At 38.1% G+C, this 21,231-nt stretch overlaps 5 protein-coding genes across 10 annotated transcripts; 4 read left to right on the top strand and 1 right to left on the bottom strand.

Annotated features, from left to right (window-relative positions):
• Positions 1-4,358: 4,358 nt before the first annotated feature.
• LOC111808030 (aspartic proteinase PCS1-like) lies at positions 4,359-6,158 on the top strand. Its single transcript, XM_023693802.1, has one exon. The coding sequence runs from the start codon at positions 4,556-4,558 to the stop codon at positions 5,840-5,842; it is 1,287 nt and encodes a 428-aa protein (XP_023549570.1). The 5' UTR covers positions 4,359-4,555; the 3' UTR covers positions 5,843-6,158.
• Positions 6,159-7,448: 1,290 nt separating this feature from the next.
• LOC111808989 (E3 ubiquitin-protein ligase SDIR1) lies at positions 7,449-10,512 on the top strand. Of its 3 annotated transcripts, none has more exons than XM_023695272.1 (9): positions 7,449-7,718; positions 8,522-8,648; positions 8,763-8,817; positions 8,904-8,956; positions 9,055-9,283; positions 9,374-9,488; positions 9,663-9,708; positions 9,791-9,916; positions 10,103-10,512. In XM_023695272.1, the coding sequence occupies exons 2-9, from the start codon at positions 8,568-8,570 to the stop codon at positions 10,223-10,225; spliced, it is 828 nt and encodes a 275-aa protein (XP_023551040.1). In that variant the 5' UTR covers positions 7,449-7,718; positions 8,522-8,567; the 3' UTR covers positions 10,226-10,512. The 3 variants fall into 3 exon arrangements, with proteins under 3 accessions (XP_023551040.1, XP_023551039.1, XP_023551037.1); XM_023695271.1 differs by having other exon boundaries at positions 8,548-8,648; XM_023695269.1 differs by having other exon boundaries at positions 7,450-7,718; positions 8,566-8,648.
• Positions 10,513-10,637: 125 nt separating this feature from the next.
• LOC111808992 (peptidyl-prolyl cis-trans isomerase FKBP20-1) lies at positions 10,638-13,070 on the bottom strand. The gene is made up of 6 exons (XM_023695282.1): positions 12,930-13,070; positions 12,281-12,410; positions 11,651-11,784; positions 11,473-11,552; positions 11,080-11,172; positions 10,638-10,999 (listed from the first exon to the last, which is right to left on the bottom strand). Exons 2-6 carry the CDS (start codon positions 12,387-12,389, stop codon positions 10,852-10,854), a joined length of 564 nt encoding a protein of 187 aa, XP_023551050.1. The 5' UTR covers positions 12,390-12,410; positions 12,930-13,070; the 3' UTR covers positions 10,638-10,851.
• A 714-nt stretch (positions 13,071-13,784) lies between these two features.
• On the top strand, positions 13,785-15,225 carry LOC111808994 (glycosyltransferase family 92 protein RCOM_0530710-like). The gene has a single exon (XM_023695284.1). The coding sequence runs from the start codon at positions 14,749-14,751 to the stop codon at positions 15,127-15,129; it is 381 nt and encodes a 126-aa protein (XP_023551052.1). The 5' UTR covers positions 13,785-14,748; the 3' UTR covers positions 15,130-15,225.
• A 416-nt stretch (positions 15,226-15,641) lies between these two features.
• LOC111808985 (serine/threonine protein phosphatase 2A 57 kDa regulatory subunit B' theta isoform-like) lies at positions 15,642-20,986 on the top strand. 4 transcript variants are annotated; one of them, XM_023695264.1, is made up of 5 exons: positions 15,642-15,894; positions 16,055-16,190; positions 16,473-16,524; positions 16,633-17,954; positions 20,223-20,986. In XM_023695264.1, exons 4-5 carry the CDS (start codon positions 16,740-16,742, stop codon positions 20,580-20,582), a joined length of 1,575 nt encoding a protein of 524 aa, XP_023551032.1. In that variant the 5' UTR covers positions 15,642-15,894; positions 16,055-16,190; positions 16,473-16,524; positions 16,633-16,739; the 3' UTR covers positions 20,583-20,986. The 4 variants fall into 4 exon arrangements, with proteins under 4 accessions (XP_023551032.1, XP_023551033.1, XP_023551031.1 ...); XM_023695265.1 differs by having other exon boundaries at positions 16,473-16,505; XM_023695263.1 differs by lacking the exon at positions 16,473-16,524 and having other exon boundaries at positions 16,020-16,190.
• Positions 20,987-21,231: the final 245 nt, after the last annotated feature.

The following is a 21,231-nucleotide window of genomic DNA, read 5'->3' on the forward strand; positions in this document are numbered from 1 at the left end:
AAAAAAAAAAAAAAAAAAAAAAAAAAAAAAAAAAAAAAAAAAAAAAAAAAAAAAAAAAAAGAATTGGGAATCTTGGGAATCTTGGGAAACGCCGGCCACTCAGTTCCCAGAGACGGCGGATTCCGTCTCTCCGCTGGAGAACAGACGGTGGTTGAAATGCCGGAGAGATGGTCCGGCAGAGTCTGGCCAAGACAGGGCTGTTGTTTCGACCCAAACACCGGCCGCGGCGACTGCGCTGGACTCCTCCATTGCAGAGGCACCGGCGGTGGAGATGACAATGGGGACTCCAAAATCATCAATGCATTAATACAGCATGAGTCTGGTGGACGGATTCATTGTTCCCGTAACAATGACTCCTATCGGCGGCGGCGTTGGGTGCGGGGTTGCGGCATGTGCGGCGAATCTGAACAGGTGCTGCCCGTCCGCGTTGAATATGAAAATAACGTCTGATAGAATTGAAATGTTTAGGGAGGTAGACGATGATGAGAAAATGGGTTGTAAAGTCCAAGCCCGATGAAACGGCAAAGCCCATTAATCGCTGCGGAATAGCAAAGCCCATTAATTGTTGGGGTTCTGAGTTCTTAATTTTCAATTATTCAAAATTATCCTAAAAAATTAGTCTAAACACACTTAAATCTAATTGGCTGACAAGAGGTTTATGATTGATGTGTTTGATTAGTCAAAGAAAGCGGTGGTTGTCGCAGTCGTGTGATAATCAAGATTAATCCCTAATTTCTTTTTAATCAGATAACCCACTCTCTTCACAATCCACTGTGTCCTCTACATTTATGGATGGATAATGCCTTGAACACACATAAAAACAACTCTTCCTCTATAATTCTACTTCTTCTACTTTTAACAAAAAAAAATTTAAATTATTTGTTAGAAGAATTGCTGGTAGGTTCGAATTCTATTTCGGGAGATTCGATAGAATTTGGAAAGAAAATGTTTGCTTTGAGCGTTTTGAGCATTAAAAAGTAGGTAACTCATTTCCTATGTTTTTGTTTCTACTGCATTCTATCTCAACGTACCACGACGAATCTTGTAGACAAACTGTTAGATTTTTTACACATTGGACTCTCACCAATGTTTGTGTACTCAAGCGGACATTCTCCTTTTCGTTTTGTCCACAAGTCCTCACATGGGTGCTTCTCTCTAAGATGAAACACTCCTCCTACCGATGCATTTTTCATCCCACAACTTCGGTAGATTACTTAGTCTCATCCATCTTTAGCACAAGAGCGCTCAATCAGTAAGCTATTACGCATTTTTTCAAGGATGGTTGTCTCTAGGCAAACCTCTTGGTTGACACTGCACCTTATACCTCCTATATCACTGGACGGTCATTTACGAGCCTTAGCTAGCAAATCAGGTTGTTTCCCTTTAGATAATGAAATTTATCCCGTTAGGGTCTTATTTACGAATAATCCTTTAAATTTCTTACTACTTTTCTATCTACTTATTTATTTAATAAGGACTTTATTAATATTTTTATTGGTTAAAACAAATCCTATCAATTATTGAAGAACAACAAATTTCTCTTAGAATAATGAATTCAACCAAATGTAGGAGGGCTATCAACTTTAACAACTCCAACATGATTGGTGTCTATCATAAATAGGCGAAAAGCAAAACAAAACAATGATTGGTGGATCATCCTTTGTCAATTCGTCACTTCATAATTGAGTTTTTCTTGTTACGTGTTCATTTTGTGCAGTATAAGATATCTATGAACTATATTGATAATCATTCCATAGTTTGCCTTTGTTCTTCATTTTATACGTTTCTACCATCTTCATCATCATTTAGGCTACACATAAACCAATTATCATTACCTGTTCTTATTATCAAAACAACTTACAAAAGCAGATTGATCTAAAGTTCTTGCATGGCAGCATCTGTAGGGAGTTTGATGGTGAAAGCTCAACCAACCCCTCACTAGTTTTCACTTTTCAAAATTGCCACATTTCAAAGCAAAATCCCAACCCCATGCTTATCCATGGCAACCTCTTGAGTGTGCTTTTACTTTAAGCACACTGTGTTGCCCTAATTTTGAACCAACCCATCCAATCCAAATCTCTCTCATTTCTCCAATAATGGGTCTAGTCTTATTCTTTTAATTCACGATAACTCGATAGCAATGGTGGAGGGAGTCCTATTTCATCACATAAGATAGAGGGTCTTCATCTAAACGAAGTATTAGTTTTCAATTAATGTTGTCATGATTTGATTGGAATAAATAAATTTGATATCGACGACAATGATCCTGAAGTGTATGGAAATTCATGGATAAATATGAATGGGTAATATGAAGCATGCATGGGATAAGACCTTCCGAATGGACGCTTAGAAAAATGACGCAAAAATAAATGGTATAAGACAAGTATGTTCATTAAAATCTAAAAGAGACAACCAAGAGAAAAGTAGTGGGAAAATATTCATGTTGTCGTAGTGTACACGTAGAAAATTTGTGAGTTCAAATCTTGTTTGGTTCGGCATAGAGACAAGAGGTTATAAATAAAAGACAATTTTGTTATTAATTCCGCACCCATTTTCTCCTCCATTCCATGCTTGTGGAAGTCTTGGGTAATGCCAAAAATAAAAATTTCCAGCTATCATTCATAGGTATATGGTCAAACAAAGAGTTCTTACCTATCTTTATAATGGTATGAGTATTGTTTATTTAAGATATAAACCCGCTTAAATTAGAAACATTACCGACAATTCCTTTGAATTTGATAAACATAATTACAAAGTGAGAACAACTTTATTTCTAAGAGAGATTTAACTTTTTTCAGGCGGCTGAGGACTTATTTGGCAATGTGTAATTGGAAAGCACGAGGAAAAAAAGAAGGCTCCACATTTCCTTTTCGGTCAAATGCTATTGCTTTCTTGATCGTCTCTATTTTTATTAAAATATTTTGCTACATTAATATATTTAATTTTTTAAAAATGACTCCGACTAATAGACAAATGTCTCTTATTTATATACCGATGACCTTATCTTTTATTAGTCAGTAGTACTCTAAAGTGAGTCGAATTGATTTGATTTGAGTGAATCCACCCGGATATGGGAAGTTGAAAAGCAGTGGGGTTCCCCACAAGCTGCCCACCACCTCCAAATTTGAAATGCAGGTCTTATTTGGGAACTACAAAAACCCATTTAATTGTCAACAATCTTCTTTAATGAACTTTTAAATTTATTTAAATGATATTATTAATATATTGCACCAAGTTGTTGGATAATGAACTAAATATACATTAATATTAGATTATCGTATTTGAATTTGGTTCGTTTCCCATAGACTTAATCAATTAGAATTGACTTTTTTTTGAAAAAAAACATATATATTTTATATATTTTATTTTCACAAATATCAATAATATAAAAGTTATAAAAGATAAATAATAGCAGCGACATACTTTTGGTTGAAAATAATATATAATTTAATAAACAAATGAATGGCAAGAAGTAGAGAAAATTGTTTATTACGAAATTGAGAGAAAAGATAAAATAGTTGAAAGTGAGATATGGAAAGAAAACAAAATAAAAAGTAATATATATATATATATTATATGTATGAAAATAAATTCTGAAAATTTGTCTCCAGCTGTAAATTTTAGAGGACATTTTTGGTCATCGAAAACACCAATTGGAAATTTAAATGGGTGAACAGTTGGATTCCATTTTCGAGGGAAAAAAACAAGAAATAAAATTAAATAATTTGGGTTTTTAAAAATAATATATTTACTACAACAAGGTATATTTGTACGCGCATCCGCCAATCACTCACTCACTCATCAACCCCAATACAGGGGCCATTAATACTATTTTTTTTTTTTATCCACATACAAAATTATTTAAAATAAAAAGTTTTATTCAAAATTTGTGGTGAAAATTAAAACTTGGATTTTTTACTTTATTATCTAATATATAAGTTTAAAGTTTATGTCTAATTAGAATTAATACAATTTTTTACTTTGTATGTACTCGCCCAATACTTATTAATAAATTTACAAAATATGTATTTGTTTTTTTCTGGTAAATTTGGATCTTCAATTTAATAAAAAAAAAATTAAATTATTTATTTACTTTTGATTGGATATCATTTTGAAGATTAGATCCAATAAATTGTATTTTAGTGCATTAACATGTGAGCGTATGAGTTCAAACTTCTTGCTTTTGTTGTCAATTATATATTAGTTGTTAAGTTAAGTTAGGTAGATAATCTAAGTTCAAAAATAAACTATTAGTATTATTTGCACACTATATAGTATACCTATTTGTTGGTCTTGAAAAATTAAAATTGGGAACGGCATATTCATAACATAGTTTTAATACAAAAATGATGATAACCAAAATTAATGGCACAACATTTGTGCGTACTCCTTACTTAATGCACGTTTTGGTACACAAAACGCACTATTTAAGGAACAGAAACCACTCTGTTCTCCTCTGATATTTCAGTCCCCCGACAAATCCATACCATTTACAACGCACACAACCCCTTTTCCTTCTCTTCTCTGCGGATTAGAACGACTCCATTACCAAATCATGGCCTTCTTCCTCCGCCTGCTGCAGCTTCTTATCTGCTGCGTCTCTTTCAAACAGGGCCTCTGTTTTTCTGCGACTCAGACCATGGTTTTGCCCCTCAAAACACAGATGGGTGTCACTTCTCGGCCTTCCAATAAGCTCAGTTTTCACCATAATGTCACTTTGACTGTTTCCTTAACGCTTGGCTCGCCTCCTCAACCCGTTACTATGGTTCTCGATACAGGGAGTGAACTCTCATGGCTTCACTGCAAAAAAACCCCAAATTTGAACTCTGTTTTTAACCCACTTTCTTCCTCTTCTTACTCGCCAGTCCCCTGTGCTTCCCCTGTTTGCCGGACCCGAACCCGAGATTTACCCAACCCGGTTACCTGCGACCCAAAGAAACTCTGCCACGTCTTTGTCTCTTATGCCGACGCCTCGTCGCTCGAGGGCAATCTCGCGTCGGATACGTTTCGAGTCGGGTCATCGGCTCAACCCGGAACTTTTTTTGGGTGTATGGATTCGGGTTTCAGTTCGAATTCGGAGGAGGACGCGAAGACCACTGGGCTGATGGGGATGAACAGGGGCTCGCTCTCGTTTGTCACCCAATTGGGTTTGCCCAAATTCTCTTATTGCATATCGGGTCGTGATTCTTCTGGGGTTCTGCTTTTCGGCGACGTGAGTCTTTCTTGGCTTGGGAATTTGACCTACACGCCTTTGGTTCAAATGTCTACGCCATTGCCGTATTACGACCGAGTAGCCTACACGGTCCAACTAGACGGAATCAGAGTAGGGAACAAAATTCTGGCACTCCCGAAGTCAATATTCGCACCGGATCACACCGGCGCCGGGCAAACCATGGTAGATTCAGGGACCCAGTTCACGTTTCTTCTGGGACCAGTGTACACGGCTTTAAAGAACGAGTTTCTGGTACAAACAAAGGGCATTTTGGTCCCACTGGGTGATCCAAATTTCGTGTTTCAAGGAGCGATGGACTTGTGCTACAGTGTACCCGAGAAACAGGGGAAACTGCCGCCACTGCCGGTAGTGAGTCTGATGTTCCGTGGGGCGGAGATGGTGGTTGGCGGGGAGGTGCTAATGTATAAAGTACCGGGAATGGTGAGGGGTGGTGACCAAGTGCATTGCTTGACGTTTGGGAATTCGGATTTGTTAGGAATAGAAGCATTTGTGATTGGGCATCATCATCAACAAAACGTGTGGATGGAATTCGACTTGGCGAAATCAAGGGTTGGATTTGTAGAGACGAGGTGTGATTTGGCGGGTGAGCGGCTGGGGCTGGGGCCTTAAAAAATTAAAAAAGAACTTTGAATTGAAAAATGGCCCGAAGCACTGCCCAATCCATGGCCCACCTCAAGAGGGAGGAGGTGGCCCATTGATCGGACAGGCACGGGAACAGAGTCTCTCTCTCGGGTTTTATTTTAAAAAGAAATTTGATTGCTCTGTGAGATTCTCTGAAGAACATTGTGGAGATGTCAGGTCTTTTTGTTTTCGAAATGGTTCAATATTTCTTTTCCATGTTTTGTTCATTGGGTTTGGTGTCGTGTTGGGTCATTCAGTTAGTACAATTTTGAATTGTATATATTTATATATATATATCTTATTATATTATTGGTGCTTTCTGTCTTCAAGTTCTGACTTTTGATAAAGATAAAGGTTGCTAATTTTGCCAGCGCATCCTCTTAGCCCACCCCCACCTGCCGCCCCCTTTTGAGATTAAATCAATTTTTGACAAAAAGAAAAAAGAAAAAAACAATAGGGTTTTTGTGAGTCGTGTGAGTTAAATTGAAGATTTTAAATATTCATAGTAAATTAATATATATATTTTTTAATAAAAAAGTATATTTGTGGAATTAAGAAAAAAAAAATTCAAAGAAACATGGACACTATGTAGTAGTATCACGTGAGATGAAAATCACGAGGGGGGCAGTACACACGTGTGGTTTGTTTTTAAGGAAAGATGCAAGTTGCCGACCAACCAGAGTCAATCAATTTGACACGTGTCATAGAATAAGGCGTGGACTCAATACACCTCAACCACAAAGGCCTAACTGCCTTGTTTATTGATTTTTGTCGTTTCTATTATATTTTTTATACTTCACAAATAAACTAACCCTTACATTTTATTAATTGTTTTAGATAAATACAGAAGCAATATATAAAATTTAAAAATTTGTTATATGAAATATTATTATATATTTTCTTTAATATATTTTTGAAAACCTATTTATAACCGATAGATTTTAAAATTGTGAGATTGATGATGAACATAACAGGTCAAAACGACCAATATCTACGAGCAGTGACTTTAGAACTGTTACAAATGACATCAAAGTCAGTCACCGGATGGTGCGAGGCAATAGTAAGAGTAGGGCTAGACCCTCTTCATAATAGATGCGGTTTAAATCCGTGAGGCTGATAACAATACATAATGAGCTAAAGCAGATAATATTTACTAATGGTGAGATTCATCTGTTATACATGGTATCAGAGCCATGTGTTAGCGAAAACGTTGGCTCCCAAAATATAAAAACCTCTCTCTAAATGCGTTTCAAGTATTATTTGTACTTATTTTGATGTGTGTCCAACAAACAAATGAATAATTTAATGCCATGGATAAGCCCATTATTATTATTATTATTATTATTATTATTATTATTATTATGATTAAATTTTTAAAAAATAATTTGGTTAAATCTTAAAATGAAAATATTTTCAAAACAGTACATATAAAATTTGCATTGAAGTTTTAAATTAGAATTAGGGCCATAGAAAAGATCCGGTCGGTTGGTTTTTGGAAGGGTATGGGCCATGGGTCGTTCGGTAACGCTCGGGAAAAGTCTAGAAATTAGAAGAAGCAAAAGCAGGCGTTAGAACATAGAATTTGACCAAATCAAAATACTACGTCGTTTTGCGCATTCAACTCCATCTCCCAAAGCCTACCTTACTAGGAAGCGAAGCCAAGCGAAACACGGGTCACATAGCAACTCAACGCGTCCGAGTCACTTCCCTCACTAGACTCGCTCCTCCATCTTCTCCGTCGCCACATACGGCTTTTCATTCTCACATAATTTTAAGATACCCCATCGCCAAAACTGTCCGATTCCAAGCAAACTCTGTCGCTTTTGGACCAACACAATCACCCCTATTTACTCGATTCTGTTCTGTAAGTCTCGGATTTCCCTCACGAAGGATTATTCTGGTTTGATTATTTGCTGATCCCTGTTCTCTTGTGCCTTAATTTCTTGGGATTCGGTTTCTAGGGTTCCTTAAATGAGTGGTTTTTATTTTTATCGTTTGAATTTCACTTGTTTAACTGTCATCATAGCTTACGGGGCTCTAAAATTGTTGCGTCTGTCTGATTCCATTCATGTTTTCGCTACATTTGACTATCTACGGGAGTTGGCTACGAATGTCGGGAATTGAGAATTTAGATGAAAAGAATTCAAAGCTGATCTGGTTCAACCGACCGATAGTTCTGATTTCGAAGTTGAGCATTTGCATTTTAGTGCAGACCTCAATCATGTCAATATTGGATGTCTGTATGCACTTCAGTTTGTGTGCAGTCATCTTTCGGTCGTTTGGTGTTCATTAGATGGCCATATGAGGGGGAATGTCACTGGATGTCTTTCCATACAATGCTGATTCATTCCTTAGAGGATATTCAGGATTGATATATTGTCTGAAGGAATCAATAAATTTGAGTTATCTAGTCTTTATGGAGCAGATGATTAGCTCATGAATGTGATTTATGCATTGAATTTGACAACTAGGAAACAATTAAGAACATGTCAATGCTTACAGATAGACCATTCTCATTGGGGCTGAGAATGATGAATGATTGGTTATGTAGAAAGGCGATGCGGGCATCATTTGATTCATTTTGTTTGTCTATTAAGATACTGGAGCCTCTTTCTTTATGAGTTCTGCAGATAATTATCATGAGTTCATCTGAATTTCATTCTGTATATTCTCGTTTCTCTGACATCAACCAGCTGTCGCAACTACTGCAGACATGAGTTTTGTTTTCCGTGGAACAAGAGTTCCAGACATAGAAAATGGTCTATCTGGATTTATACCTGAACGGCGTGCAATGGTATGCTCAATATTTTACACTCTCGACTTGTTAATACCAATACTTGAAAATTTATAGAACCTGCACTTGTCATGATCTTAATTTAAAATATATGGTTTTTTTGCTCCCAATCAGCGGGTTCATGCAGCACGTCCTGTTAACTCGAACTCACTTGCCTTTCTTGTCACAGGTACCATTTCACCTCTATACAGACTAACTGTTTCATGTGATAATTTTGATCTATTGCATTGTTTTAACTCCTTGACCTTGTTGCAGTCCTTTTGTTGTTCATGATGTTAAATTCTCACCAGATGTCACCGAACTTTCTGGTAAGTTTTACATTTCACACTGGATGAGCAGTAGACTGGTGTTACTCTACCCTTGATGCAAATCTTTACATTTTCTTCCTTTGAACATGCATATTTAGCTCTGGCTTGTGCTTGGTGTGTTTTTGATGGCTACAACCTTAAGGATGTATGCGACCTGTCAACAACTTCAGGCTCAAGCCCAAGCTAGAGCTATGGCAGCCAGTGGCCTTCTTGGGCACACTGAATTGAGGTTACATATGCCACCATCAATAGCACTTGCTACTAGAGGGCGTTTACAAGGGCTAAGGCTTCAACTTGCTCTGCTTGATCGGGAATTTGATGATTTAGGTGTGGTTCAAATTTAAAAAGTTTGAGTTCGTTGTTTCTTGTAAAAGTTTTTTATGGATGATAATGTAGTAACATATTGTTTATCTTCAGATTATGAAACTTTGAGAGCTTTGGATTCTGACAATGCTCCGACAACACCTTCTATGAGTGAGGAACAAATAAATGCTCTTCCTGTTCATAAATACAAGGTTTCTGGTCCTCAAAGGTAATCAGCCCCATACTGTCTACAGTCCAGAAAGAATTAGGGTATCTGTTGCCTTATTCTAAGATTTGCTTGGAAGACTCATATTCTGTGGTGAAAGATTTTTCAACGATGAAATCCATGTACTTGAGCTTGCACTCATAAACTAAAGTAACGTTTTCATTAAATTATCTACAGCGACCCCTCTGTGAACCAGCAGGCTTCATCTTCAGAGTCTAATGAGGTATTTGTTAGATTTCTTTTTCCTTACGTGTTGATTCTTTTATTGCCTTAAACATGTACGTGTTCTTAAATTTTGATTGCAGAAGAGACAAGATTCAGCTAATGCAGTTGGCAGTACCAAGACCTCGGAGGATGAACTTACGTGCAGTGTTTGCTTGGAGCAAGTAAATGTTGGTGAACTCGTACGTAGTCTGCCATGTTTACATCAGGTTTATCTCTATCTCCTTCTCTATCTCACCTTTTCTTCCGAACAAATGGTTGCCGATATTTCATGCTGAAAAGTCATGGACTTGGTTCAATGATCTTCCCTTAAAATCTTGATACATCTTCTATCTGCATGCATTCCTATACTTTTTTTAATTTGAATTTGGTTATACATGAATTCGATCTTGTAGTTCCATGCCAACTGCATAGATCCATGGCTGCGACAGCAGGGCACGTGCCCTGTTTGTAAATTCAGAGCGGTGTCTGGGTGGTCAGAACAGGGACAAGGGGAAACCGATGCGTATTCGGTTTGATTGAAGGCAAGGCAAGTTATCAAACTATGCTTGATGCCTGCTTAAAGCGCAGCGTATATGGACAGACATGGTGTAATTAGGATGAGGGTAGGAATTACAGGAAGTGCAATTGCCGTTTATCTTTGAACTTCTACAAGCCATTTATTAATTGTATTCTTGAAGTTGATCATTTGTTATATAGTCTCCGACCATTGCGAGTGAGCAGAATTTTTGTTCTTTCACTATCTTCCATGTAGTCCAAACCTTACCAGCAAGTGCTTGTTATATTATATCTAGAACTTCTCTTTCATGATTCTCTAATGCGTTCAAATCTCCGTCTTCACATTTAAAGTGCAAAATAATATTGTAAAAAGAAAACGATAAAAAGGGCCACTCCTGCCACTCACGCTACAATATGCAAGCATATAAATGCGTTGTCAGCTACGTATGGGCTAATCAGTGAAATTAAAAGCAAAATGCTAAGTTCAAATCCAGCATACAATCAAAATACTCAGCAGCGTGACTCGCTATTTGTAGCAGCAAATTCAAATGTATTACAAACCCATGGCTTCAAAGTTTCATCTCATTTATTTTGTTCAACTGACCTCTTGCGTTGTAGAAATGTTAAATGCAACTGGGTACCAACGTTATTTTGCTTTGTTCTTTCCCTTTCCACCCTTTTTGGCATCTAACTTGGCTTGAATGCGGGCAGCTGCCGCTGCTTTGGCTTCGTCTCTCTTCTTTTTCTCCTCCTCTTTTATTGCAGCAGTAGCCTCCCTTTGCCTTTTCAATTCTCTGATTCAACAATGTTGTAAAAAACAAATCATTATGACCAATGTGAAAAAGGTGGATCGTTGAAGTAGTGGATTACTTACTCGAGCCTGGCCCTTTCCTCCGAAACACTGCCTAGACTTGAGCCTTTCCGTGGCTTGCAGGCCACTAGTTCCACCTCGAAAATAAGAGTTGCACTGCAAGAGAGTAAGACAGTGGCTTATGAATTTATGAATTTGTCACCTAAAATTGGGGTGCACATATACAAGAGGCATTTGAATAGGAGAATCCATTGCACTTGCAATGGCCGACATACTTCATGAGCAAAATTAACAAGGGAAAAAGGGGTTGGAAGGTCCGGTCCAAGCCAAAGCAGAATACTATTATTGACAGTAATCGTTTGGTACTAAAATGAATTTGAGACATTATCATAAAGCCATTACCAAATCCGGTGTCTCGTTTATCACAAGAGAACGAAGAAAGAGTAAAGACATTACTTTGGTGGGATGTCTGGTGGAGAACCAGCACTTCCATAAGCATATTCAGGCTTGCAAGTGATTTTAGCAACCTCACCGACCTGTTGGAACAATCCAACAGAACAGTATTCAGAAGGAAAAAAAAACAGCACAACATGCTGCATATCTTTCTGATGGAAAGCTTGTTTTTTTTTCTTACCTTCATTGTCTTGACAGCAATTTCCCAAGCCTGGATCACGGATCCTTTTCCAAGCTCAAAAGAGAAAATGGTATTATCCTCACGAGTAGAATCAAATACTTCGCCAGATTCAGCGAGAACTCCTTCATACTGTACTGCTCCACTCAACATATGGCAAAAGTTAATATTACTTTTTGGAGGAACAAAAAGTTTTAAGAATTTACGATCAAGGGTAATTCAAAAACAAATGTGAAGATGGCAGAATGGGATGAAGGGGGATTTGTTAAAAGTCTGAGAGGCAGGTTAATAAGTTGTATATTCTAACTCATGGGAACGTCAATCACAAACAAACCAGAAAGCAGCAGTGGGAATGAAACATGACTAAACAGTCAGGTGACTAATCAAACAGTTCAAATTCATGAGACGAAACAATATGTAACCAAGAAAAGAACTCAAATGACAAACAAGGAAGGAAGTTTCTATCTATTCATTGACTACCTTAAATGCAGGCAGAAACAGTATGTAACCAAGGCTCAAAGGTAACTCGTTCAAGTCTTCCTCTTGAATTTTACTCATATACTATCAGTCTCAGTAGTTTGCAATGTAATGTCAGTGAAGAAGTAAACCATAATTTTGCTTTAAAAAATGTACCATCAACAAGAGGAAGGTCATCGGTTGGAGCATCAGCATTGGCTTTGGCATGCCTTACGATTGTCTTCACAACACCCCCATTCCCGGTTAAGTCTATCGTATCACCCATTGCTCACCAAATGCGAACGTACTGAATCAAATAAATGAACATAGATTTGTCAGAACTAGGCAAAATTTCAAGTATGACACCATCTGTCTTGAACAATTTCGAGTTAAACATAATTAAGGAAAGCAGCCCAAATCAAATTTCTTTTCTCCTAATTCTTTCTTACTCCAAATACAAAAAAAAAAGCCTGATAGAAAAAGAAAACGAATGTGCCAGAAGGTCTACATAAAACGCACGAAAAACGAACAAACATATAGCAATGAGTGCATAAAATCGAGCCCTAAACTCAAAAGAAGATGAACAATCGGGAATTATAAATAAACGCAAAATAACCTGCACAGAATAGCAACAACTTCCAGCAATTGAGAGAATTTTGCGTCTACCAAACTACAAAGCTCCACAATTCACTCCATTTATCCCAATTCATTTCAATTATTTTACTACCGAAAGGAAAAATTAACAGAAATGAAAATTTGCAATCATCCTGAAATATAGTTTGAAAAGATTTGAGTTTGAGCGAAAAGGTTTTTGAAAATTACGAACCCAGAAGCGGAAATTTGGGAATCGGGCCAATTCTGAGAGGATATATCGTGTGCGGGTCGGATCGTCGCGTCGGCTGTTGGCCATAGGCGGCAGGATGGAGCGCTGATTTGGGAGAATTGCGCAGGGTCTGGTTTAACCTCAATGTCACGCCGCACGTGTGAAGGACGTGTAACATTTTGCTTCAATACGACGCTGTTTGAAGGACATCAATCAATTTTAATAACAAATTAACCCACAGCCATAAAATAAAATTATAATACCAAAAGAAAAATAAAATAAAAAACATTGTCAGAAGTGGGACCCACCCCATTCTCAAAAGGGTCAACATTTGAACGGCACGATTCGATTCAAATTATACCGACAGCCAAAGCAGAACCCGAGCTCTGAAACTGCCCTGCCCCCCCCTCACCATTTACCCTCTTCGGTTCCCTGTATGTCCCCGGCCCCGCCATGAGATAGGAGGAAACGCAACGTCGTTTCTTGGAGCGCTCTCTTCTGGTGCACCCTCTTCCTCGTTCTCTCGTTTTCTCCACTTTCACATTATCCATTTTTTTGCCTTGTCTACGGTGGTATGTTTTTTTCTTCCTTCCAATTTTTGTTTCGATTTCCATCCCCCAATTGCTTCAACTGATTTCTCTTTAGATTTCTGCCTGATCGATCTCCAGTGCTGTTGTGCTTCCGGAATTTGCTTCTGTCTTTGTTTGGAATTTGATTTTTGAGATTCCATTGGATGTTCATAAATTGTGTAACAGATACGTTTCATCTTGAGCTGGTTCATACGCGGCGAACTCTGGTGAATAACGTTTCCAATATTTCTCTCTTGATTTTGGGTCGTCGGTTTAAGAAACAGTGACCCTCCTTGATCAGGCTCTCGTTTTTCTCAACCCACCCACCAACTGTTCGACCATTTGCCTAAGAGGATATCGACTGTGTTTATTTTGCGGGAAACGCGTCGGAGTTTCGGAGATGGCGGGAAGCGATCTACGTGGATGGGTGAGGATCATCTTCTGAAGCAAATGGTCCGGTGCCCACTCCTACCTCGTGGGTTTACAGTCTCAATTAGAGTGAGATCCAACGCTCATCTCCAAGGTGGAAACTCGCACCGGTGGAACTCTCTTGTGTACGAAGCACTAGTCGGCCGAGACAACACCACCGTGGTCTTCGTCAAAGGCCTCAATCTCCGCCCTGAACGGGTCTCCAACGCGTCGAGATTTAAGTGTGTTTACGGCTTGGGATTTTCGGAAGGTCGAGTTTTTGCTAAGATCCGATGTCATGTCGATTGCTCAAGAAATTGCGTGCTGTAGAACACCCTGAGTTTGCTCAGCAATCCCAATAGAACCCATGATTCCATTTAAGTATCCATTCGTAGGAACTTGGCATTCAGTAGCCCGCCCATTGCTCCCATCAGGATCCACAACACCTCACCGGAAGCCCCACGAGATGTGCGTATGCACAGTGGTGCGCAGTTTCTTAAGGAATGGATCATTTACCATGCCATCTCGATGTACGCCGCTGGTTCATCTGTGGAAACAACAGCGTTGACGACATAGAAGACGTGATTGCATCAATGTCCACTGTCAAACACAACATTTCTCGACATATCTGGCCCTGGATTAAGACCCAATAAGCTGGTTTTGCACATTGTGCATTACGGGCTCGCGATTCTTGCAAGTGGGTCGGATTCATTGATGTCGACTAGTTCTTCTACCTGCCAAATGGGCTATCTCTGCTCGACGTGCTCAGAAACCAAGCCAAAAACGTTACCGTTGTGGAGATACGCGTGTCCTGCCACAACTTCGGCCCATCCGGGCTGTCACGGATGCCGCCGCAGGGGGTGACGGTGGGGTACACTCGCAGGAAAGCGGTGGCGGAGAGGCACAAGAGCATCGTGAACCCGGAGGCTTTGAACTCCACATTGATCAACATGGTGCATCATTTCCACTTGAGAGATGGGTTTCTGTGTATGAATTTGGAGAGGTCTGAGATGGTTATAAACCATTACAAGTACCAAGTTTGTGAAGTGTTCAAGGAGAAGTTTCACAAGCGTGTGGCGACGGATTGGCAGGAGGAGCAGAATGTGGGCTCAGAGGACAGAGCACCAGGGCTGGGGACCAAGGCAGTGAAACCAGAGGACTGGTCGAGCCGTTTCAGTGAGGTCAATGACACTGGGCTACGGGAAATGATTGCATGCAGCTTTTAAACACAAAATAGAAAAGAATATGGCGTTGAAAAATTATGCATTTAAAAGAGGAAGAGAATTGTGAATCTAATCCTCCATGAAGAGGACCCAAGATTATTAGGTCAGGATCACAAAATTTAAAATTCAAGAATAATTTTGAAAAATTAAATTAATAAATAAGCATAACCACAAAAATGTGTAGAACTATTTATTTCCATTTTAAATACATTAGTTAGATACAAGTTGATGATTTAAGAATATTTTTATAAACTTCAAAGTTTTTTAAGAAATATATAATTTATTTATTTAAATATATAGCTGTCTTTTGAGACTCAAATATTTTTTAGAACAATAATTTAGAGAGAAATTCTTCAAGAGTTTAAGCCAATGAAATAAATAAATCTGAAAAGGAAATAAAAAGGGAATGTTTTTGAGTGAAAAAAAGAAAAAAAAAAAGAAAAAAAAAAAAAGAGGATGAAATTCCAAAGATAGTAGGAAGGGAAAGGGAGGAAGAAAATGGAAAAGGTGATTATAAAAAAAAACTGTTGTTTTGCTAAACAAAGCATTGGAACAACGATGAGAACAGCAGCTATGGATTGCTGTTCCCTAACCTAACCTTTTTTGCTACTCACTGGGTTGGGTTCCAATCTCCTTCTCGGCCCTCTTCTTTATCCTTCTCCTCTCTCTTTCTTCGCCTCTGTCTCTCTCTGTTCATTTCTTGTAATAACAGGCGCACCTGGTCTTTCTTTGACACCCTAAATCCACATCCATGTCTTCTATACATATGTAATTCCAATTTCCCTCTCCTCTTTAATTTTACTTCCTCACATGTAACTTACTTTTTCCCCTCTTCTCGCACCGCACCCTTTCTTCCTATTTTTGATTTTGAATCTAATTTGAATGTGGCTCAGTTTTGTCATCCCCTTGCTTTTTGGGAATTTTGCAGGCTGCTTTTGCTGGAGATTGGTGTGGGTCAATAGATCATGCCCAGATCTTGTTCCATCTTGATCCACTTGCTTATCTTCTCGACCTTAATAAAGTGAAGGAGAATAGAGGCGGAGGAGAGAGACGAATATAGCGAGGTGATTAGCTACTGCCCTTTTCTTCTTTTTGTGGTTCAAGATGGAAGTCAATGTTTCTTCAGCTTGCTCTTATGTTTCTGCTTTAAACGATCTTAAAATGTTTCATTTAATGTCATTTTCCTCTGCATCTGCCCATCTGGGCTTGTTGGTATAACCCCAGAGGAGAAAACCTGGTGTTATTTTCTTCATGGTAGAGTAGGCCTTTCCCCCCCCTTCTTCTTGAACTCAATAAATAAGGAAACGAAACTTTGAAGTGCTAAACATATTTAGTTTCTCAATCAGGAGGTTTTCCCCCACTTGATTGCACCATTTCCTGTAAGGCTATACGTTACTGGTATTGTCATTGAAATGATTTTAAATTTTATGCTCAATTTTCTCTCTTTTCTTTTTCAAGATGGAATTTGGTTGACTACATTCCGGAATTTCTTGTTTTTTTTTGTAGGTTGTTCATTGATCCATGTAAAAGAATCTGCATCTGCTTTAGCAACTAGAGAATTAGTGAGTGTTTTGAAGTGAACAAGGAAAATCTTTTGTTTTTCCATTGAAGTCATGATTAAACAAATACTTAATAGGCTTCCTCGAAAACCTTCCAAGTCAACCGAGCATCGTGAAGGAGCAGGGACAACCGTCTCTTCTTCGCATGCCTCTACAAGTTCAAGGAGCAATGATGTAGTAGCTAACCACCATGCCAACACTGGAACTGGATCTTTTTCTGGCCCCAATTCTGCTTTGAATGCTGGACTAAATCATGGGAGTAAGTCATCTCAAGGGCTCAATGCAAAATCAAATGGTAACTCACAAGCTTCTTATGAGGCACTGCCGGGTTTCAAGGATGTTCCAAATTCTGAGAAGCAAAGTTTGTTCATTAAAAAGCTAAACATGTGTTGTGTGGTGTTCGACTTCACCGACCCATCAAAAAACCTCAAAGAAAAGGATATCAAACGACAAACACTGATAGAGCTTGTTGATTATGTGGCATCTGCAAATGGAAAGCTATCAGAAAATGTTATACAAGAAATTGTAAAGATGGTGTCCTCAAATTTATTTAGAACACCTACCATTCCATCACGAGATAGCAAAGGTTTAGAAGCCTTTGATCTTGAAGAAGAGGAGCCCTCAATGGACCCTGCATGGCCACACTTACAAGTTGTCTATGAGTTTCTGCTCAGGTTTGTGGCATCACCTGAAACAGATGCAAAGTTGGCAAAGAGGTACATCGATCACTCTTTTGTTCTCAGGATGTTGGATCTTTTTGATTCTGAGGATCCTAGAGAGAGGGATTACTTGAAAACAGTTCTGCACCGCATATATGGGAAATTTATGGTACATAGACCATTCATCAGGAAATCAATCAATAACATTTTCTATCGGTTTATTTTTGAAACTGAGAAGCATAATGGGATTGCAGAGCTTTTAGAGATTTTGGGAAGTATAATCAATGGATTTGCTCTTCCTCTAAAGGAAGAGCATAAACTCTTTCTGGTTCGAGCACTTATCCCTCTTCACAAACCTAAATGCATACCCATGTATCACCAGCAGTTATCTTACTGTATAACACAATTTGTGGAGAAAGATTGCAAGCTAGCTGATACTATCATAAGGGGCTTACTGAAATATTGGCCAATTACAAATAGTTCGAAGGAGGTGATGTTCTTAGGTGAACTTGAAGAAGTGTTAGAAGCAACTCAGCCCGCTGAGTTCCAGCGTTGCATGGTACCCTTGTTTCGCCAGATTGGACGTTGCTTGAGCAGTTCACATTTTCAGGTAGACTATGTGGAGTTATTTTTCGTTTTTGCTCAATTTACTAGCTTCTACTCCTTTTTAGCTTCATGATGATTTTTACCAACATGTCCCTACCCTGGGAAGTAGAATAGGTATTAAATACTCAAAATTTGATGCTTACCATTTTTTGCCACACAACGTAGGTAGTGCACTAAAGATTTCTTTGCATGCTTTTAGTTTTTAACCAATATCTATCTGGGATTTAAGTATGACCTGTGAGTAGGTTCTTAGGTTGGTTAATTGATCTGTGAGATGATATTAAGGAAGGGAAATTGCTGAAACTAATCTAGAATCCAAAATTTTTATAGATGATTTTTCTAACCTTTTTGACAGGTGAATTATCCTTTTACCCTCAGGTTACATAAAACATCATTTGCCCAGAAAATTTCATCCTCCTCTATCATCTCTATCTTCTTTTATGCCTTCTCCTCCCTCTCTTCTCTCATTCCAACCTTTTCTTTTGAACTTTAATCCACGGCACTGTTCTTCTTCTTCTCTCTTTTTTTTCCTCACCTTTGTCTTCTCCCTCTCCCACCCTACTCCAATGTGACTTGGGTACCACAACTCAAAATGGTGAAGAAAAATATTATGTAATCCAGTTTGAGGTTCAAAACGATCATTTCTAGGATGAATGCTCTAATAAGTTGCCTTCTAGCGTGTATATATATATATAAAAGTTACTCGAAAAAATCAACTAAGCTCGAAGTTATGACTTATACTTAGATCATTTTGGCTTTTAAAGGCATTAAAAGCCGAGATGCTTTAAAATTTTCTTAGTTTATATGCTTGGTTGGAAGGAACAAGAAAAAAATGTATGAATACGAGTGGTCATTTATCTAAAATAGGCTTGGCAGGAGCAGCGGGCAAGTGCTTGGTAGAAGACAAAAAAGTGTTTCGTTTCATTGGAAATTAGGACCAAAATATGATCTTAATCTGCTTTCAATTGTACAATACGGTCTCGGGTCAATCCTAGATTGTATTGTACGATTTAGGATCGATTGTTGAGTGCACACTAAGATCATTAATGGTCATATCTCCCTCGATACAAGTTTATTTTAGCTAAATGACCACTCGTTCTCATATGTTTTTCATGTTTTTTCCAATCATGAATATAAGTTCTGAGCAAAATCTTAAATCATCTGGATTTTTTAATGCCCTGAAATTCGAAATGAAGGAAGTTTAAGTATAACTTTGAGCTCAATGGAACAAATTAATGAAGTTTTTTTTTAATAACCTTTTGAGACATACGTGGTAGTGGATAGCTTATTTGATCATTCATCCCAAAAATGGTAGTTTTTAATCCCAATTTAGATTATACAATGTTTTTCTACAACATTTTGAGTTTGCTCAAACTATAGTGGGAAGAGAGGAGAAAAAGAAGAGATGGAAAAAAAAAAATGTTGTGGATCGAAGTTGAAAAAGAAAAGGTTGGAATGAGAGAGAGAAGAAGATTAGAGTTTTGAATTTATATATGACTTAGTTTTTTCATATTTAATATTAACTAATGAAAACGGTGGGTCCTAGCCCTCATCTTTATCCGTTAGCACTGTTGTTTATTTTCTTTCATTCTGGCAATCTCTTTAAAGCATGAGACGGGCTGGGAACATTATCTCTTTGGAGCTTAAGTGCAAGGTGCTAGGAATATGTGAAAGGAAGAATAATATTAAGTTTTGCAGCATTCATGAATGGAAGTTCAAATCCTATTTTTGTCTTTGAACTTTCATGCTTGTTGTTTTGGCATTTAAACTTTAAACATGTCCCTAAACTTTAAAATGTTCTATTTTAGTCTCTAAACACTGTTGAGATATTTATCTACAATGACATCTACTCATCATTTTGGTAAACAAAAAATTTGCTAAAATGATTTTTTACTAAGAATTTAGGGTCTAAAAAGCTTGAAAGTTTAAGGCTTTAATATTAGTCAGAGAGTGACTGTCTTTACTACAGTCATCCTAACAGTTCTCTCCCGTGCTTCTTTTACGTCCTAAATGGCTGAAGCTTAGGCAGAAAGGTGCTTAGGGTGCATCAAACTAGCTCACTTCCCCTTGTGGTTGCATAGGTGCACTTTCTGAAACAGGGGATGTTACTGACAAATATTTTGATAACCTGTGGTCTCACAAGTTCTATTTAAATATAGCTGTTGTTGGAATTATTTTGGAGGATTATTTGTTTATTTATTCAAGTAGAAAGAAATGAATCTTCTAGATTCCTTGTCTCACGCTGTACCATGTTTATCTTGTTCATTTTCAGGTGGCTGAAAGGACTCTGTTTTTATGGAACAATAGTCACATCGAGAACCTAATCAAACAGAACCTCAAAGTCATTTTGCCGATTATATTTCCTGCGCTGGAGAGAAATTCAAGAAACCATTGGAACCAGGCCGTACAAAACTTGACCCAAAACGTCCGAAAGATCTTCTTGGATGCTGACCCTGAGCTGTTTGAGGAATGTTTGCTCAAATTTCAAGAAGAAGAGACACACGAGAAGGATACGAAATCTAAGCGCGAGGCTAAGTGGAAACGCTTAGAGGAGATAGCTGCTGTGAAATCTGCAAGTAATGAAGCAGTTCTCGTCTCTCCCAAAGTAGCCTTACGAGCACCATCTGGCTAGCTAGCTAACCACAGAACTTCAAATGGGGGTGTTCAGCAGATTTGGTTTTCCAATTGGTATGTGGGCATAAAAGTTTATCTAATCACTCACCTCTCACCATGTGATGAAAGCAGCAGCCGCAGTTAAATTGGTCGTCCCATTATGAACAAATTGGATTGAGGTGCAGTGAGAGAAATTGATATTGGTGCTCATAGCTGAGATTTCTATTTTGCATACATTTTCTGTGTATATGTGATTGGGAGGGGGGGTTGGATTCGGGTTGGAAAATTTCTGTTTTATTTTTGAATGGGTGAAAAGCAAGAACGAAATTCAATTTTTTTCATAATTGTGCTCATCAGTATCTGGATGATGGTCCCTTGTAGTTTACTGCTTCTGTAATTCAAGTTATTGGTTTCTTTTCTTCTGTCCCTTTCTGGTTACCTCTGGATTTCAATTTGTTTGAGCAAATGATATATACTCAGATATTTTGAAGTGACTCTAACGGCACGGCAATGGAGATTTTGTAGCTGTCATTTTGGATGCAGAAAGTATGAGTTTGGACCATCCATTGGCTAAAAATCTTTGCAGATCATTCAGGCAGCTTTGAATGTGTTGATCAATCTTGTTTGTCCTCCACCATCAATCACCAATAAACCACCTGTGTAAGTCA

The sequence above is a fragment of the Cucurbita pepo genome, chromosome LG13 (assembly GCF_002806865.2).
Source record: "Cucurbita pepo subsp. pepo cultivar mu-cu-16 chromosome LG13, ASM280686v2, whole genome shotgun sequence".
Classification (NCBI taxonomy): domain Eukaryota; kingdom Viridiplantae; phylum Streptophyta; class Magnoliopsida; order Cucurbitales; family Cucurbitaceae; genus Cucurbita; species Cucurbita pepo.

What these genes read in the sequence shown, in the direction of transcription:
- LOC111808030 (XM_023693802.1), top strand. Translation starts at nt 4,556, where the DNA reads ATGGCCTTCTTCCTCCGCCTGCTGCAGCTTCTTATCTGCTGCGTCTCT.
- LOC111808994 (XM_023695284.1), top strand. Translation starts at nt 14,749, where the DNA reads ATGCCGCCGCAGGGGGTGACGGTGGGGTACACTCGCAGGAAAGCGGTG.
- LOC111808985 (XM_023695263.1), top strand. Translation starts at nt 16,740, where the DNA reads ATGATTAAACAAATACTTAATAGGCTTCCTCGAAAACCTTCCAAGTCA. An exon ending in TGAGCAGTTCACATTTTCAG is followed by an intron (nt 17,955 to 20,222) that starts GTAGACTATGTG and finishes GTTCATTTTCAG; the next exon opens with GTGGCTGAAAGGACTCTGTT.
- LOC111808989 (XM_023695272.1), top strand. Translation starts at nt 8,568, where the DNA reads ATGAGTTTTGTTTTCCGTGGAACAAGAGTTCCAGACATAGAAAATGGT. An exon ending in ACTTGCCTTTCTTGTCACAG is followed by an intron (nt 8,818 to 8,903) that starts GTACCATTTCAC and finishes ACCTTGTTGCAG; the next exon opens with TCCTTTTGTTGTTCATGATG. An exon ending in AAGGTTTCTGGTCCTCAAAG is followed by an intron (nt 9,489 to 9,662) that starts GTAATCAGCCCC and finishes AATTATCTACAG; the next exon opens with CGACCCCTCTGTGAACCAGC.
- LOC111808992 (XM_023695282.1), bottom strand. Translation starts at nt 12,389, where the DNA reads ATGGGTGATACGATAGACTTAACCGGGAATGGGGGTGTTGTGAAGACA. An exon ending in TTGCTGTCAAGACAATGAAG is followed by an intron (nt 11,553 to 11,650) that starts GTAAGAAAAAAA and finishes TTGTTCCAACAG; the next exon opens with GTCGGTGAGGTTGCTAAAAT. An exon ending in GAGGAAAGGGCCAGGCTCGA is followed by an intron (nt 11,000 to 11,079) that starts GTAAGTAATCCA and finishes TTGTTGAATCAG; the next exon opens with AGAATTGAAAAGGCAAAGGG.